This window comes from Thunnus maccoyii, chromosome 16 (genome assembly GCF_910596095.1).
Source record: "Thunnus maccoyii chromosome 16, fThuMac1.1, whole genome shotgun sequence".
Lineage (NCBI taxonomy): Eukaryota > Metazoa > Chordata > Actinopteri > Scombriformes > Scombridae > Thunnus > Thunnus maccoyii.
The window spans coordinates 8,547,423-8,566,267 of NC_056548.1; the positions used below are offsets into that span (position 1 = coordinate 8,547,423).

General features: G+C 38.4%; 2 protein-coding genes and 1 non-coding gene across 3 annotated transcripts; all 3 read right to left on the minus strand.

Annotated features, from left to right (window-relative positions):
* Positions 1-212: 212 nt before the first annotated feature.
* trnal-uaa lies at positions 213-295 on the minus strand. Its single transcript has one exon. It is a non-coding gene; the product is annotated as a tRNA-Leu (tRNA).
* A 736-nt stretch (positions 296-1,031) lies between these two features.
* On the minus strand, positions 1,032-4,786 carry stx11a (syntaxin 11a). Its single transcript, XM_042437195.1, has 2 exons — positions 4,522-4,786; positions 1,032-2,872 (listed from the first exon to the last, which is right to left on the minus strand). Exon 2 carries the CDS (start codon positions 2,865-2,867, stop codon positions 1,986-1,988), a length of 882 nt encoding a protein of 293 aa, XP_042293129.1. The 5' UTR covers positions 2,868-2,872; positions 4,522-4,786; the 3' UTR covers positions 1,032-1,985.
* Positions 4,787-6,204: 1,418 nt separating this feature from the next.
* Positions 6,205-7,123, minus strand: LOC121914121 (syntaxin-11-like). The gene has a single exon (XM_042437194.1). It carries the CDS (start codon positions 7,121-7,123, stop codon positions 6,236-6,238), a length of 888 nt encoding a protein of 295 aa, XP_042293128.1. The 3' UTR covers positions 6,205-6,235.
* Positions 7,124-18,845: the final 11,722 nt, after the last annotated feature.

Here is an 18,845-nt window from a genome sequence, read left to right on the forward strand (position 1 = left end):
ATAATATATATATATGTGTATATATAATATATATATATATATGTAAGCCAGTGGTATTACTTCTCACTCGGGATGAACATCTCAACAGCGTCTCTTCCGAGGATTGCAACTGCTAAATTTAGCATTTCACCGTCTATACAGGCTTCACAATCAAACTATTGTTTATTATCATGTTTACCTGCGCAGGTGATCTGGTTAAAATTGCTGTTGTCTACCAGGAGTGGGGTTCGAACCCACGAGGACTATTGTCCATTGGATCTTAAGTCCAACGCCTTAACCACTCGGCCATCCTGGTGACGACATAGCGCCATCCATCAAACAAAGACAGTCCGAGTAGCTGGACAACAACAGAATACCAGGTAAACCCACCTGAGTAAACTTATGGCGCTGCAGTGCAAATAAAACCAGTCCTGCTACCAGTAAATGCCCACCACAAACCACACGGCGCTGCTGAGGAAGTGCAATCATTACAGCCCTGAAAGCCGTTTCAACACTGAGCAGAGGCAGTTATTCTGAAAACACCCACTGGCGTCTCTCCTGTGCTGTATGAGGAGTGATGCTCTCAGTCACGGAGCTTCAGTTCACCCGGTGATGAGTGGGAATCCCCCCCCAATGGCTGATGGACAGCCACACGTACAGGAAATAATGGTCTTTTAAATTTGATTATCATTTCACCCACATAACAGAGAGATAGGCCTGCTATGCAAACAGAAAGGACTCTGACCTAGTTTCACATTCTTTATTGGCACACTGCCTGGCTGAACATATGTACACACTGATTTGAATGCATGCTTTGTGTGGACAAATCTGAGAAAACCTGCCTGATTAATACAATCTGACTGACTTTGGTCGCGTGTGGCGTTTAGGGCTGCAACTACCAACTATTTTCATTACAAATTAATCTGTCGATATTTTCTCAATTAATCGATAAGTTGTTTGGACTATAAAATGTCAGAAAATGGTGAAAAATTATGCTTTGTTTCTCAAAGCCCAAGGTGACATCCCTAAACATCTTTTTTTGTCCTGACCAACAGTCCACAACCAAAAGATATTCAGTTTACTATCATAAAAGACTAAAGAAACCAGAAAATATTCACCTTTGAGAAGGCGGAATCAGAGACTTTGGACATTTTGTCTTAAAAATGACTAAAGACGATGAATTAATTTTCTGCCGATTGACTAATCGACTAAATGTTTCAGCTCTACTGGAGTTTTGACCTGTTCAGACTTATTTCCTTCTCTGTGCACCATGGCAGTAGGTGAAGTTGTGCCAGAAGTACCCACTCTTACACTACAGGGGGACATTTCACTGAACATCAAACAGGTCCGTTTCTGAGAAACAGTCTTTCGTGTGAAGCAACAGATCTTGAGAAACAGCAAGCTCTGGCCTATAGCTGGTGATAATAACAGCAATGGGTGGCCATTTTGAAGTTGCACAATCCACACAAATCTATCTTGCCTCCCCACCTAACCACAGTATGGTGTGATCACTGTATTACTAAAGACTTATTTAGCAATGGCTCTAAGAAGCAGACTTAAAGTTCAAGTTAAGCTACATTCAGGCTGTCAAAACTAGCCACCCAAAGGCATTTATTTAGAAATAAACCATATTATACATCACTTAAATATCTAAAAATAACATTAGAAAACATGAAAGCTGAAAGTGCAAGGACAAAGCTGAGTTATGCGTTAAATTATAGCGTAGATGTTTTTACAGTAATTGAGCTGTTCTCATTAAGATTCAGGAAATGCAGCACTCATATCACACTGTACACATATGCATTTGGACGTGTGGTTTGAACTACTGATCTTTCTCAGACCAGCTCAGTGATGAAAATGATGAGTGTGAAATATGGACCTCCAGTATATTCTGCCTAGTATTCATTGCCTTAAAATGAGGTCAATGCGTAGGAAGCTGATTTGAATCTAACCTTGATATTATCTGGACATTGAGAGATAAAAAAAAAAATAACAGTGATGCTGTCTCATTTGCAGCAAGGGAAGCAACAACAAAACAGTTTTTTGCATGGATGGTTTTTCTTGTACTTCACAGCCTTTTTGACTTGAATTGTGGCCTTGACAACATAGTCCTGAGTTGCACACACATTTGATTCTATATTATTCAGCATGCAGCCCTGCTCCTCCACCAGCAGGGCCATCTGGAAGAAAAGCTCATGAATGTCCCGGATGCGGCCCTCCAGCTCCAGCAGCTCCTTGTGCCGGTTCTCGATCTCTGTCAGAGCAGATCTGGCGGTCTTCCCCTCCAGCAGGAGATTGTCCGAGAAGACGTTCCACTTGCCCGTCTCGATCATCTCGTCTATCTGCTCCCTGGTCACCTCCTTGCCCATGATCTCCGCTTGCCTCTGGATGCGAGTCTTGCAGTTCTCCCTCTGTGCCATCTCGGCCGCGTTGTACTCAGACATGGCTTCGTGGAAGGCGCTGGTCAGAGAGAAATACTGCGAGCGAACCATGCGAGCCAGAGCCGAGGTGGGCCCATGCTCCTCCTCCAGCTCCTTGCTCAGCTTCCCAAGCTTCTCCAGGCGTGCGTAAATGCCCTCCCCTCTGGCCTTGATGTCACGTCCGAGCGCATTGGAGTCCCGTTTGATGCTGCTGATCCTCCTGACAGATGTGAGGAACCTGGTGTTCTGCTTCCCGAGACGCTTCACGTCCATTTTGAGCAGCAGCATCTCCTTCCTCATCACGTGGGCCTCTTTGTAGATGCCCTCCATCACATCGTCTCCCTCAAACACGATGGCATGTTGCTCCAGAGCAATCCCATCCTCTGCAGAGTCATCGCCCTCCTCAGGCCCGCGCTCCTCTGCAGGCTTAGGGGTGATGGTATGCAGCTCAGACAGTCTGTCCCTCATCTCACCTGCAAGGGGAGTCAGGAGCTTTTACTGACCTCTTTAAACCTTTCTGTCAGTTATTTTTTTTTTAAACTTTTAGGATCTTTCCTTCTCTTTCTTTAGTATCCTTTGCCTTATTAGCTCAGCCACCAATCACCTAAAATCTGGTCACTATAGCCTAGAAAGCCTTTCCATATTGGCACCCATATTGTCCAACCATCTTTTTATTACAGCATTTATAGATCTGGCTTTAGATCATGCCTGGCATGTAACAGGATTCAGTTAAAGATCATTGCATACAGTAGATGGAGTTGTGCATCTTTTGAACAACTAGCATTAACATATAATTTTGCACACACTCACTTTTATTGATATTTACAACTGATTTCCGAATGCAATCACTCCCATTGACACTTTATCATCATGTAATACAGAAACTAAGGGTATGATCTTCCAGATTTAAGAATTTATTGGTGAGTTGAAGCCTTAGTTGATAGATATACTAAAAGTTTGGGATTAACTGGACTAAAGGACTACACTACACAACTGTACATAAAGTAGTTAGTGTATAACTAGCTCCACCTCCACCAGCCACAACATTAAAATGATGCTTAATGCTCTGATGCATCAGCAAAAACAATCTAATAATGTAATGTATAATAATATGACAGTCACAGGGGGAATTTTCTGCATAATGAGCACTGATAATAGTACTTAGATAAGGTCTTGAATGCAGGACTTTCACTTGCAGTACAAGTCTTGAACTGGTGTTGCATTGATACTTTTACTCAAGGAAAACATCTGAGTGCTTCTTCCACCATCATGCCTGATCTCAAGTAATCGGAAAAATCTAAATCCCCCTTCTCATGGCAGGTGGTTGGAAGATGTCATGTTCCATTTAGAAACCATAAGAGGAAAATCTGTTAGGTTTAGGAAAATACTGACACCCTTCACATCCTGTTTTGCTATGATCACCAGGATAAAAAAAAAATGGATATTGTCATATATATTTGCAAGAATTTCAGATTTTGTGAATGAGCTGTATCAACATGTAGGCTACTATGTGTTAATATCATTTTAATGCATTGCAGCTTGTTGGGGAGAGATGGGTGGACTGGGTGGGGTTGTGGATTTCAAAGATTTCTAAAATATTCTGTGCACTATATTGAGTTTTTTGTCATGGGACACCTTTTTGTATAGAACTTGGAAAATTCAATAAAAGTAATTATTTTCTAAAAACCTTCAGGGCTTCAGCAACTTATTTAGTCCTATAAAACTTAGACGTACTTTCTTCTTAAGAGACACGGTTCAGTAGCTATCTGTTTTTTAACTCCTCAAAAGGAAACTGACAAGTTACTTCCTCAGCTGTGACGTTTTCATCGCAGATAGAAATTAATTACAGGGCGTCGACTTTAAGAGCAGTGAAAGAAACTGTTTGAGCAGCATTAGTGGGGTGCAGTTAATGTTCAAAATGTTTTTTAGAACAGGAATAAATCAGATGAACAAACCTTAAAGCATCACTGGCCGTTACAAGTGAGGATAATGAGGAGAATATAAAGTAAACAGAAATCCTGTACTATAGTGGCCAGTACTGAGCCTACAAATCAGTTAATCGATTATATCAGCCAATATATTAAATATCACAACCATACAACAAAAAACAGAAGACACGTACCTTGCTTGTTGTGTTTCCCTCCGACGGTCTTACACCAATAGATTCGCTAAAGCAGAAGAGGCGACCACGAAAAAACTCATTTCCTCTTTTTTCTCTCCGTTAAATCTCCAAATTTCAACATAAACAAAGGTCAAGTGTGTGCATTAAATGAGGTCTCGCAGTCAAGACATTACACTGACACACTGACAGCCTGCAGCATATAGCAACAGGTATATTAGTGCGGAAGATCACGCCCTCCCCCCTCATTTCACACGCTTCACAGCCTCCCCTGCTTTGAGTCAAGGAAGACTTTTTTTTTTTTTTTTGAATATCAAAGCGCGCTGGTGACTTTCAAATTATGTAATGAGGATGTTAAGACTTCGATTTGTGAGCTGTTTATTGTCAGGATGGCATATGAAAGACACAAACCTTTTAAAAGCTTTTTCAGAAATAACAAACCTTTTGAAGTCTTCCACAAATCAGACAAGTAAAACAATTAAAGAGTCATTATCTAACAATTCAAAGTTCAATCTTGACCTTGAAAACAGCAGTTGACAAAGTAGTCTCATCACAAGGTCCATTTAGTGGCTGGCTTGGAGCTTTTGACAGTGGTGGAGGAAGGATTCACATCCTTTAATCTAGTGGTTCTCAAAGTGGGGTACAGGGACCCCCAGGGGTCCTTGAGGGGGTTCCAGGGGGTCCCCAGCAAAAAGGGGAACAATTTATTTTCACCATAATTCCATCCATAAGTAACACAATGACAGAATGTATGAATATTTTGGTCATGGGTTTCATACACTCTATGTAATAAAACATCTAAAAGCAAAAATCTTATCAGATGGGGGTCCGTGGTCTGATTTGTGTCAGTTTAAGGGTCCTTGACGTGAAAAAGTTTGAGAATCACTGTCTTAAACTAGTAAAAAGTAAGCATCATACTGTAAAAATACTCCATTACGAATAAAACTACTCAATTTATAATGTAACTTGACTATATGTATGTAAATGACATCAGCAAAATGTACTTAAGAGTATCAAAAGTAAATATATTCAGTTAGAACTCCAACGAAAAATCAATGAATCGATGAACAGAAGATTATCATCAACCGCTCTGATAATTGATTCATTATGCTGAGTAATTTTTTTAAGAAAAAGTGTCTAAATTCTCTGGTTCCTGCTTCTTAAATGTGAATTAATTCTGGTTTCTTTAGTCGTCTATGACAGTAAACTGAATATCTTTGGGTTGAGGACTGTTGGTTGGTTAAGTGCTTTATATACTGTTGGACAGTTTAATCTTTAACAACATATTTTGTAATCTGATCGTACATTTTAGATGTAAAAGTTTTCATATGTGATGTAACTAGTAACTGTAGCTGTCGGATAAATGTAGTGGAGCAGAAGTAGGAAGTAGCATAAAATGGAAATACTCAAGTAGTACCCCGAGTTTGTACTCATATACAGTATTTGAGTTACGTTCCACCACCGGCTTTCAATCATACATCACGTGACCACATGACCAGTTGCCATGGAACTGTTGATGAGTTCAAATTAAGATTTTTTCTGAGGATTTTAAGGACTTTTCGTCCACTTTGGCTCAAATGCTGAAATTCAAAGTTCATTCTTGACCTCATATCGAAACAGTTTTTTGAAGGTACATATGATTGAGAACAATGTCTTAAGGTTTTCACCGCATGGACTAGAAGCAGACCTGATCCAAAACCACTGGCCCCCATCAGACTTAATTATAATAACATGGAAAGCAGCTACAAAACAGCTGCTTGAAGGGGTTGTTTTTATCAGATTTGGTGGCTTTATCCAGCTGAACCAACGCTTCCTGAGTGGTCACTTCAGTATTTTGGACATTTTTCTGGATGTTTTCGACAGTTGCTCCCTGCTCCTCTGTGAGCACAGCCACATCCAGAAACAGTTCCTGGATCCCCTCGATTCTCTTCTCCAGCTCCAGCAGCTCTTTGTGACGGCTCTCGATCTGTAACAACGCAGAGTGGGCTGTTTTGCCTTCTAGCTGGTCACTGAACACATTCCACTCCCCGCTCTCCATCATCTCCCTCAGCCCCTCCTCGCTGACCTCCCGGCCCACCACCTCCATCTGCCTCTGGATCTGCCGTTTACAATCCTCCCTGTGGCTAATCTCTGTGTCATTGTAGCTGATCATCGCCTCTCGCAGAGCATTGCTGAGACATTGGTATTGTGTTAGAGCAATACGTGCTGTTGGGTCACTGCTGCCACGCTGAGCCTCCATTTCTCCACTGAGAGCATTCATCTTGTGCAGCCGCTGCAGCACAGACTCTCCTCTGCGTTTAACATCTGCCCCGATTGCATTGGCGTCCCGCTTTGTTGCACTGAGGTGTGAGGTCTTGTTCAAAGTCTGGTAGTTCACATCCTTCAGCTCGCTGATGTCATTTTGGATCTGCTGGATCTCCAGACGTATCTGCTGGGCCTCCTGCAGGACACCATCCAAGTCCGGGTCAGGATGTGATTCTGCTGCTGCTGCTGCTGCTGCTGCTCCTGCTGCTGCTTCATGCTCTGACAGGTTGTCCAGCTCCACTGTGCTGAAGCCCTCACAGTCAATCTGCTCCTCGTGGAGGTGCCTCAGCCTGTCTTTCATGTCTGAAAGGAGGATGACACAAAAAAATGCAAGGTTGATAAAGCCGAGGGGCCACAAGATGATTAATGGGACAAGGAAGAATGAAAACATATTTCTGCTCCACATTTTCTTCGCTAATTTTTGCTTATTTCTTGTAAAATACTGATATTTTTGAGTCTCTAAGAAATGAAACAATCTGAGAAGCTAAGAGGGGAAATCCCTTTAGATGGAAAACAAGTAAAATAACTTGCAAAGAAAGTACTGTGGAAGGACTTTAGAATGACGTTTCAGCAAATGTGTGCCTTCTTCAGAGCTTAGAGAAAGATAACATCATAACATCATATTTATAGCATCCTGGGGCACCCAGATGTATGAGATCATGTACATGAAGTAAAAACACCATTGAATCATAGCAATCCATACAAAAGGAGGCCCCATTCAGTATCATTATTCAGTAGCATTCATCTGAAGTGGTATGCCTGCAACAAAGTTATCTGCAGTATAAATCAATCAGTCAGCTAAACATGAACCTTTTCAGCTGAGCTATGAGACTGTATAAAACAAGTGCAAAAAAGTTGTCTTTGGTGGAATATATAACCTGTGACAAAAGTTCGCAAGTGGACTGCATCATTTTAAGGGGTCACCCAAGAAAGTTGTGAACCACTGAGACACATAAAGTTATTTGTTTTTTTGTTGTTTTTTTTAACCAGAGGTAGTAACTTTCTCTTTGTGATGAACTGATTGACACTCATTATTGGTGACAAGTAAAAAAAAAACAATTAAAAAAAACTTTACAGACTACCTCAGCAACACTTCCTTGCAAGAAACAGACGCTGGATCTTATAACTCCTATAATGCAACTTAATAGTGTTTTTTATTAGACCTTGCCTGTTAATGCCCTCTTCTTTCAAACATCATGCCTCCAGCCTCAAATATTAGAATTCTCAAGTCAAACTCAAGATAATCATAAGACACCATCAGGCTCATTTTGTTCGACTAGAAAGCTCCTGCAGAGTCATAGAAGACTTTATACAGTTGTAACATGATGAGTAAACTGATCTTAATCTGTAAAAACCAGAGAAGGCACACTTCAGTCCTGAAACTGCACTCACGAAGGCTCAGCCAAAACATCTGTGCATTTTCGTCCCCTGTGCTGAAGAAACTGATCAATCCTATCAAAACAGAATCCTGTGTGCAAACTCTCCCCTTTTTTTTGTAAACACTGAAACAGAATCAACAAAGAGGAAGAAGGTAAAAAGGCAAACCAGACAAAGAATGATCAGTTGCAAGAAACAAACTCATAGGTGTTATTGTGTTAAAAGTTTCCTGAGCAGTGACTGAAAATGTCTGACAGGCCTGAGCTCAGTCAGGCACAAAACATCAATCTTACTGAAAGCATGACAATTTAAAAGTTTTGCAATCAATATGTGTAGCAGCTATGTGAGAGCGTTTTCTCTCCTCTTCCTCTTCAGTATCAAGTATATCTTAGATGAATGCGCTTGAACCGCCAGGACATTTAATCTCTCCCAGCGCTTAACAAACAAGTTTTTAAGCAGTAAAGTATAGTATAAAAAGTATTTCAGCATGTAATCCGGTGTTAAGTAAGTGGTGATATTTAGGATTTAGGTGTTTTAAGACAGTGAATCAGCAATCCTGCACAGTCTGACAAATAGCAGGCATGAACCAGCGTTTTGTTTTTTGTGAGTTGATTTTTACTGCAGATAAATATAACATTTTTAATTATTTTTAACACACTTTTCCATGAGAGTGAGTGTAAAGAAGGCCTGATTTGAAGTTTTTTCATCTGTACTCTATTTTCAGTTCAGATGGTCTAAAATCTGACTTAAATTGCTGCCACAAGTCAAACCTAATACGTATGCAAGTATGTAAGACTGCACTGACAGAATTATTATACCTTACTTTTATGGCTGTTAGTTATCTGTAGAGGGTTTGCAGATGCGTCTTCCTCACAAGCTGATCATGGAAATGGTAGTTCAGTCCAACGAGCAGCGTCGAATAATTTTGTGAGAATGTTTACCATGATCACTGACTTTTTTTTAAAGAGGAAAGGATTTTCAGAAACAAAACTTTCTGCATTCCTTTTTTGTCACATGGAGGCACAGGGTGACGTTTCAGGAAGGTGAGGCCAATCCTCCTGAGGATTCACCATGAAGATGACAACTGATGTTTCTTTATTTACTGTACATTTTTCTATATCCTCGGGTCATCTGCTACTCAAGTACACTTTAAGTTTTTTCTGATTTCCAAGTTATTTTTCATGTGTAACAGCACAGCAAGTGATGTGAAAAGAGACTGATGTTAAGCTGAGGCCTCGAAAGAGAGAAAAAAAAGCAAATATGTAAGATAATATCAAAAACAGAAGTTACCAGACACACTGACAGTGGACACTGAAAGCATGCGAAAAATAAAGAGGAAGTATTTCAGATATGTTATCTTTCAAAGGGGTGGGACTAAAGTGTTCATCTATGATAACAGATGAACATGATGAAGTCTTACAGAGTGTTGAGCCTGAATTCAGTTTGCTTTGCCACTTTTACAAAAAAATCTTTCACAACCGCTGCTTTCAGTTTCATGAAATGTAATCTGACCAATGACTCGTTCTCACATTGCATGCAGCAAAACCACCAGTTGTCAGGTGATAATCATTCATGTCGCCAGAAAAAGAAGCTGAAGTATATTTGAACAAGGAAAACGGATGGTTCAGTTGATGTGTAGGAAGCTGTGTAATAGTCATTTGCACAGCAAACAGCGGTGTGTGTATGTGATTACGAGTAGTTTCCATCAAGCCTCCATGAGTTTGAGTCACACTAGCTTCATTTCTCAAAGGGGATTTTTTAAGTTTGAGTATCACTTTGCTGTAGATGCACACTTCCCCAGAAGTGTGTAAGTGACACATGATACTGACAACATCTGAGTTTAGAGTATCCCCCAATAAACCACAATGCAAGCAGTAATTAAGCGTAAAAGTCTAGTCTCTCTGTTTAATTGTCTTGCTCCTTGTGTCAGTCACTTGGTCAGTTTTAACCTTGGAATACAGATATGTATTTGTTGTCCACTTTATGATATGAAAAGACATGATAATGATAGCACTGAACTCTGAAGTAGATATTCATGTCCACTTCAGAAAGAAATCTAAATATCTAAACACCATATGAACCATTGAACCATCACAACTGGGTGGCAAGAAAATGTTAAATCACTAAATAAGAGGTTAGTTTTATGATTCTTTGTCTCAAATTCTTATCTGATATTTTTAACTGGTCAGTAAACACTGGAATATTTATTTTGTCCAGCAGATGTCAGTGTGACAACAGTGTATTCATCAGTCCTATAACATGCAGAAACATTCCTCTAAGGTTGATGATCATCTCAACAACTGTATTCTATGCTTTACTTCATCTAAATGATAATTCAGGAGGAAATGTACTTCTTGTATTAATTTTGGCTGTATTTATACAATATTTACTGTTGTTAGTTTAATGACAACGCAAGACAACTCTGACATTAACTCGGTCATTAACAAGATAGATTTTCCAAACTATTTGTATGTAAAAAAAACACAATGATGTCCAGAAATTATGTTCTTGGTAGAGAAAGTGAAAGAGCAGTGCATTTCCCTCACTTCATACCACCACTGAGGCCCTTCACCCCCAAACTGCTGCTCAGTGATCTGCAGATTATACTGTGGTTGACCTGGGCGTCTTCCGGGCGTGAAGGTGTGTAACTGTGTGAGTGTGAACAGGACGTTCCTGCAAAAGAGTCTGCATCTAAATTATACTTCCCTGGTTAATAATGATAATAATAATAATAATAATAGCGTACAACATGTTAGAAGCACACTTACTAGTTAGCAGGAAAAACCCAGATAAATCACTTTTATTTTGCTCTATAAACATGTTTTCATTTGTTTGTCAGTTTGCATTTCTGGATATAATAAAATAATTGCAAACTTTCATCAAAGCATTCATTTTATTGATTTCCAGCACCAAACTCAGCCTGAAAAACATCACAAATTAGAAGTTCTAGTTCAAATCTTGTTATCTCTTCAGTCAGTTGGTTCTAATTTGAGCAGCATGTTTTTTATTGATACACTGTGTTGCCTCAGTTTTAGATGTATACTGTTCACCAGTCAGGAACCAAGCATGTGATCAGGTGAAATCTAACTTGGCCTTGGCCTCGTACGCACTCCTCAATGCTCCTCAGTGGCTCAAAACTACCAGACTGAGGTACAGAAATACCAGAAAACAGTTCACAAATGGAACACGGATTTATTCTTAATTCAGGGCTGCAAATCTGCTAAACCGGAGGACAAAGGTCTATTTTGTACACGTTAACTTGAGAGCAGCCCACATTATTTGTCACATATTTGTGATTATGTTTGAATAAAATAGCATATTATAGCACCTTGTGTGAGTTTTTTAGCCATCCTAATACTTTGATCCAGATTGTAATAACTCGACAACTAGGAGATGGTTGCTATGGCATTTTTTTTACAGATACTGCTCTCAGAGGCTGAATCCTAATGACTTTTGGGATTCCCTTATGTTACCTCTAATGCAACCAGCATGTTGACCCCGGCTTTTAGTGAAATTTCTTTACAACTATTGGATGGTTTGCAATGAAATTTGGCACTGACATCCATGGTGCACAGAGGATGTCACTATGGTAATCCTGCCTTTTTCACTAGCGCCATCATGAGGTTGACATTTATAGTTTTAAGTGAAATCTCTCAACAACTATTGGATGGAAAACAATGACATTTATGTCCCACCGAGGATGAACCGTAAGGTCTTTGATGATGCTTTAGTTTTTAATCTGATGCCATCATCAAGTCAAAATTACAATTTGTCCAATACTTTGGTTTATAACAAAATACCTGCAAAACTAATGACATTCCCATCAGCCTCCTACTTGGGTTTAGTGCTAATTAGTGAAAGTTAATATACTAAACTAAGATGGTAAACATTGTAAACAATAAGCCTGCTTAACATCAGCATGTTAGCCACCACTGTGCCTTATTTCAGCCTCATGGTCTACAGTCTGTTTTAAGAAAATCTTATTACTCATAACTGTTGCAAAACAATAGGTCAGAAGACCAACATTTCCTCTGTAGATCCTCTACTTCCCCTCTTTCAGTATGTCTTGAAACATTACTTATAATATTAACATTGTTGGACAAATAAATTATTATTTTTGTTAACTGTCATTTCTAGTTTTAATGTGATTATTTCTGTAACCCAGCATGTTTATTCTACAGTTATTTGTCCCTTTTTGTGTATTTTGTTTTTTCAGTAGCAAGTTAAAACAATGCTAAAATGTGCTGTACTAAAAACTCTCATGTACCTTTTCTTTCGCTCTAATGATGCAACAGTTTTAAATTTCAATAGTAACACATACTGTAGAGCAGCAAGAACACCTTGAACCTAAAACTACAATATTGACGTTTTATTTATCTCATCCAGATTTTAGTGCAGAGTATGAAATGTTGACTTGGGAAAGAAAAAAAAACAACATCTGTACACATGTATTTGATATCCTGAAATAGAGAGAAATGGATACACGTGTGGACAAACTCGCTGAGACCCCCTGTGTTTTCAAACTTTATTTATTTATATAGCACAAGTCAGATCAAATGCAACTCAAAGTGCAGAACATAAAGAGTTAAAAAGAACAATACAAAAAAATACTTAAATGAACAAAGTATAATATAAAACTAATAATAAAATAAGAGATAAGAAATAACAGTAAAAGTGCAAGTTGAAATAAACACACACTAGATAAAAGCCGGGCTAAAAAGGTGTGTTTTAGATTTCTTTTAAAGATATCCACACTTTCTGCCCCCCTCAGGTCCTCCAGCAGGCCGTTCCACAAGCTGGGGCCAAAATGGCCAAAAGCGGCCTCGCTGTGGGTCTTAGACCGGACCCCAAGAACAACAAAGAGATAACTAACAGAGGACCTGAGGGTACATATCTTAAAACCATGTCAGACAAGTAGTCGGGAGCGAGACCATTTAGTTATTTGTAGACCAATAAAAGAATCTTAAAATCAATTCTAAAACTAACAGGTAGCCAGTGCGGCGATTTTAAAACAGGTGTAATGTGTCCTCTCCTTCTGGTCCTGGTCAGCAAACAAGCAGCTGAATTTTGTACAACTTGAAGTTGATCTATGGCTTTTTTTGGTAGACCAGAGAGGAGAGCATTACAATAGTCCAGCCTACTAGTCATAAAAGCACTCATCTCTTAGTATTGGCCTGGGAGAAAAACAGACACTCTCTGACAATATTTTTTATGAGATAAAAAGCAGATTTCGTCACATTACGGATGTGGGCATTGAAAATTAAATTAGAATCTATGATGACACCTACGTTTTTAGCCTGGTGTCTGGGACTGAGTGCCAGCGACTTCAATTTAGAAGTCAGTTTCGCTCTCTGTGCCTCTGCTCTGTACCTCTGTTTTATCCTAGTTGAGCTGAAGGAAGTTCTGAGCCATCCAAGCATTAATGTCTAAAATACACTTGTGGAGGGCGTCAATAGGGCTTGTGTCATCAGGAGATACAGCAATATAGAGTTGAGTATCATCGGCGTAACTGTGAAAATTGTTGCCATGTCTCCTGTTGACACTGGACCTAGGATCGAAACTTTTGGTATGCCACAGTTGTTGACATATTTTTTAAAGGAGTGTTCGTCGAGGGCAACAAAAAATTCTCTACCTGTGAGGTAAGATTAAAAACAGAGCCAGAAATGCCAACACATTTATGTAGTGTGTCTGAGAATATTGTGGATAACTGTATCGAATGCTGCACTCAGGTCAAGGAGAACAAGGATGGAGACTTTTTTTTGCTTCTAAGTTAATTCTAAGTTTGCTCACAACCTTTACCAAGGCTGTTTCTGTGCTGTCATGGGCCTGAAAACCTGACTGAAACATTTCAAAATTATAGTTTAAAGGTAAGAAAATCATTTAGTTGCTTAAAAACTAATTTCTCTAAAATTTTCCCAAAAGAAAGAATATTAGTCTAAAATTGCTGAGGACAGATGTTTTTCTTCAGGAGGGGTTTCACCGTAGCAGTCTTAAGTGTGGTTGGAAAAACACCTGTCTGTAAAAAATAGTTAACAATAGCTTGGAGCTCATCTGATAAACAGTTAAAAATTGTCTTATCACATTATATTGCCTCAGGCCTCGGGAGTTAGGTTGCTGTAATCGGTGGAGAAAACATCAGCTGTTTTCAGTTACCCAAAGTAGTGACTCTAATTAATTCAACTGATTAGCTTCGTACCGAGGTTCACATAACAGCACCAGTGTCTGTGAACATCTGATCAGATTAACATGAATGTCTGTCATGGGTTTGGAGAGGTCTCTCTGCTTGGCGATTTCCCAAGGTCTCACTTTGTTCAACTATGGTGACACATCACTCTTGTTTGAAGTAAACCTATCCTCAGATTCAAATGACGAGGACCCTGTAGAAGAGTTTCTACTGGACTGTTGCTTTAATTAAATGTGGTTTTGTTACAGAGATTATTTAAGTATATCCAAGTAAAAAGTCATATAAAAAAATTCTAAAAACTCACTATATTGTCTAGAATGAAGATATTTCTTCTCTAAAATTAGACAAATTATTTTACTGAAAATGAGATCCGATCTAATGAACTTGAAGACAAACAAATGGTGAAATATTAGGAAAATTATTAGCCACTGATCCATGTTTGCTGAAAGTGATGTTGATAGTAAACTGAAGAAAACAGTGCCAAGAGAGGAATTGTGGGTCATGCTTCTTTTCACATAAAAAGTTTTGGGAATCACAGACCAATAGCATTTGTTTCAATAGTTAGGGTTTTTTCTTTATTGCCAGTGGTGGAAGAACTCATTTACTTTAATAAAAATATCAATACCACAATGTAAAAATACATCATTACAAGTAAAAGTCCTGCATCGTACTTAAGTACAGAAGTATTATCAGTTTACTAAAGTAAAAGTACTCGTTTTGCATACAATTGGGCTTTGACTAATATATTAAATAAATTTAACAAATCACAATTTTTAAATACTGCATGAGTCAATGCATAAGCAGCATTTTAGTCGTGTAGCTGCTCGAGATGGAGCTAGCTTGAACTGCTTTACTAGGGTCACACGATAAATCTGAGGGGTCTTGGGATGATAGATTGGGTAAGAGAGAATGAAAAACAGTTCTGCTACATTATGAATGTGGATTAATTTTTCAGAACTTTTCTTTAATCTTTGCAATTTTGTGAAACATTGGAGAGTTTTACCTCTTTGAGCCTCAAGCAGTTATTTATTTGATACCATGTGAGAGGAAACAACACAAGTCATCTGAAACATGACAAAGAGACACAAATACACACAGATTGTTTTGGCCACAAACCAAATAGTTTGATAACCACACTAATTTAATATTTAACAATGCAGTGTAATTTATAGGCTTAACGTTATGTTATGAAATGTAACTAAAGCTGTCAATTACATGTAGTAAAGTAAAAAGTACAATATTACCCTCTGATATGTAGTGGAGTAGAAGAGAAAAGCACTGGCATGGTTGCGGTCAGGATGGCACACTCACACTGGTATGGTTTCCCCCTGCTAGCACTGGTTTTAGCCTTCCTGTCAGTAATATTGACAACTGGAAAACAGGAAAACACAGCAGGGATCATATCATATCTGCAATTGATACAGAAATCTCGTCTATGCAACAAAATCATATTTGACAAAATGAACATTGGACACACGAGGACATACAGGCAAATTAAAGGGAAAACCTGAATCAATGATTGGAGAAACATCAAATTCAGATGCTTTCATGAAGAACAGAGAGGTGACTGAATGGTTTGATGAGAATGAAAACGATGTGAATCACATGCTTTGCCCTTCACAGTCACCGGATCTTAATCCAGTTGTACACCTAAGGAAGATTGTGGAGCAAAGTGTTGGACAGAGCTCTTCGCCATCATCATGAAAACACTAAATGAGGGCGTAGCTTTTGAAAAAATGGTGGTCATTCCCCAAATAGAGTTCAGAGACGTTCTTCTCAAGGCTTATGGTGGCCCAACACCTTACTAAGACACTCTTCAGCCATGCTAGCGATGTGGCTCTGTCCGTCAGTCCAACACTTTGGTCCAGACTGCTGGACTGCTCAACAACCATTGGAAGGATTGCCATGAAAATGTACACAAACATTAATGGCCCCCAAAGAATGAAGCCTGCTGATTTTGGTGATCCCCTGACGTTTCCTCTAGTGCCAACATTTGTGGATTTAAAGTCCGGATGAAACAGCATTTCAAGGGGTATCTAACCTCCGTATTGTAACGTATTTCCGAATGAAACAGGATAGACAGGTGGGACATAACTTTGGGAGGAATTTGATTTGAACATTGAAAAGTGGGCATGTCATAATGCATCTTAGCTCTGTGCTGCTAAAAGTTCAAGATTGATTGATGGGTGGATGTCATGATATTTGAAATTGGTTGGTTCAAGCCTACGTAACCACACGTCATATTTTGTTTTACAGGAAAAAAACATGATTTGATTTTGATATAAAAATACAAAAGAAACTGATTTTTTGTAAATTTTTTGGCATATATTGTTAAATAGGTGCACAATGTGACCAGGAATGTGATCTAAAATGGTTTAAAAGCCATTTTTCATTTCATCTCAACTTTACGTGAAATGTCTTGACAACTTTTGGATGGATTGCCATGAAATTTGCTACACACATTCATGTCCCCCTCTAAAATGTAATAATATTGGTGATCCCTTAAATTTGAACTTGTCTAGTACTTAAATTAATGACCAAATACCTGCAAAACTAATGGCTTTGTTTGGTGCTAATTAGAAAATGTTAGAATGCTAACCTGGTAAACTAGGATAGTGAACATGGTAAACATTATATCTGCTCAGCATGTTGGCGTTGTCATTGTGAGCATGTTAGCATGTTGACATTTAGCTCAAAGCACTGCTGTGCCAAAGTAGAGCCTCACAGAGCCATTAGCATTGACTCTGAGTCCTGTTCCTTTAAATTGTCATCCATCTCTATCTAAGAATCTCTCTAAAATGTCTTAATTTGATTTGATACATTATACCAGTGACTCAATTCAATATATTTTTACGATACAATAAAGGAGTGCCTATAATGTGCCTTACACGTCCATATTTAATTTAATGATAAATATCATTCAACTTCATAAAAGCACATGAATAACATTTGAATCAATTCAGTTTCGCCTGACTCATTGAACAACCACACATGATGTCAAAAACAGGAGATATCATGTCAGCTCAACAATGGCAGCGTTTGTTCCTCAAAATGTCCCGACCAGAACAATTGAGAACATAAAGGGTAGATTAATAAAACAATAATATAAATGGTTTACCCCCCAATAATCAAGAGTTTGAATTTAGCTCAATTTTAATGAAAGGTCAAGCTTTTCCGGCAGCTTTGTCTACTTCTTATGAAAGTCTTGGGAACGTAGACAACCTAAGAGAAGAAGAAGAGTGAGACTGCTTTATGTGTTTGCTTGGCCTGCTCATGATATTCTGCCCACATGTCTCAGTTAAATCTCTAAATTACATTAAGTCTGTTTTGCTCCAGATTCGACCAGTCAGTTGATTTTCATTTTCAAGAAAACTTCTTGCTTTACTTTAAAAAAAAAAAAACCCAAACTTTTATAATTTCCATAAGCTTCCATACTGTTAAGATTTAATTTTATGACAATTACAGAAGCACATTGGCTAATCGGCAAATATACCTTGAATACTATAAATTTATTAAGATAACAACAATTACAAGGTTGACACATCAATCATTTCAGTGTGACTTGCTGCAGGAGTACCATAAATTTATATATCAAGCATGTTATGTGTGAAATTCTAAACAACATGTTGCAGCTTTTTTTTTTTTTGCTCTGGAATTAAATATCATACCTTCATTTCCACAATTATTCATACCACAGCTATCTGTGTACTTTTCAGCAATCTTGATTTTATATGTTTTTGACGAAAAAAAATAGCTTTTCTTTTTGGAAATATTAATAATGACCTCCTGGGTTTCAATCATCAAGTCTGCAATTTTAAGTGTATATAGTTGTCTGCAGCTCTTTTCCAGAAATAAGTGGTCATGGATGGTATAGGGAGTTAAATAAATCATTTATTTACCATTAATAAAGTTATTAATTATAACATGTAAACTCTTAATAAAGGGCGTCTTTTTAGAAAGTGGTACCAAAACATTTCTAAATAGAAAACATGCTATATGTTCGGCCTAATTAGCCTAATTAGCACTTACAGCTTTTTTCCCCCTCAAAACTTGTAGATGAATTGAATTTTAACTACACATTGCTTCGCTGTAATAAGTACTATTACAGAATTTGCTCACATCCATGTATGTTGCTTCTAAAACAACCTTCTGTCATGTTGTGCTAAAGATGTACATCAGGGCTACAGCACTGTCCAAAAACTAGACAGGTGTGCACTTTGTTCACCATGAGGACAGCTGATGTTCCGGTGTTACACCATATTTGGTGACCCATCAGATTATGTGACCCGCCCTGATATTCTTATCCTGACCGTAACCATCTCAATCCTCATGCCTAAACTTAACCAACCTGACCAACACTAGAGGTCACAGAATCTAATGGGTCACCAAATTGTATTGTATCACCGGCAGCAGTTACGTAAACACATTAATCCAAGAGGTGGTGACTTATTCCTGTGAGACT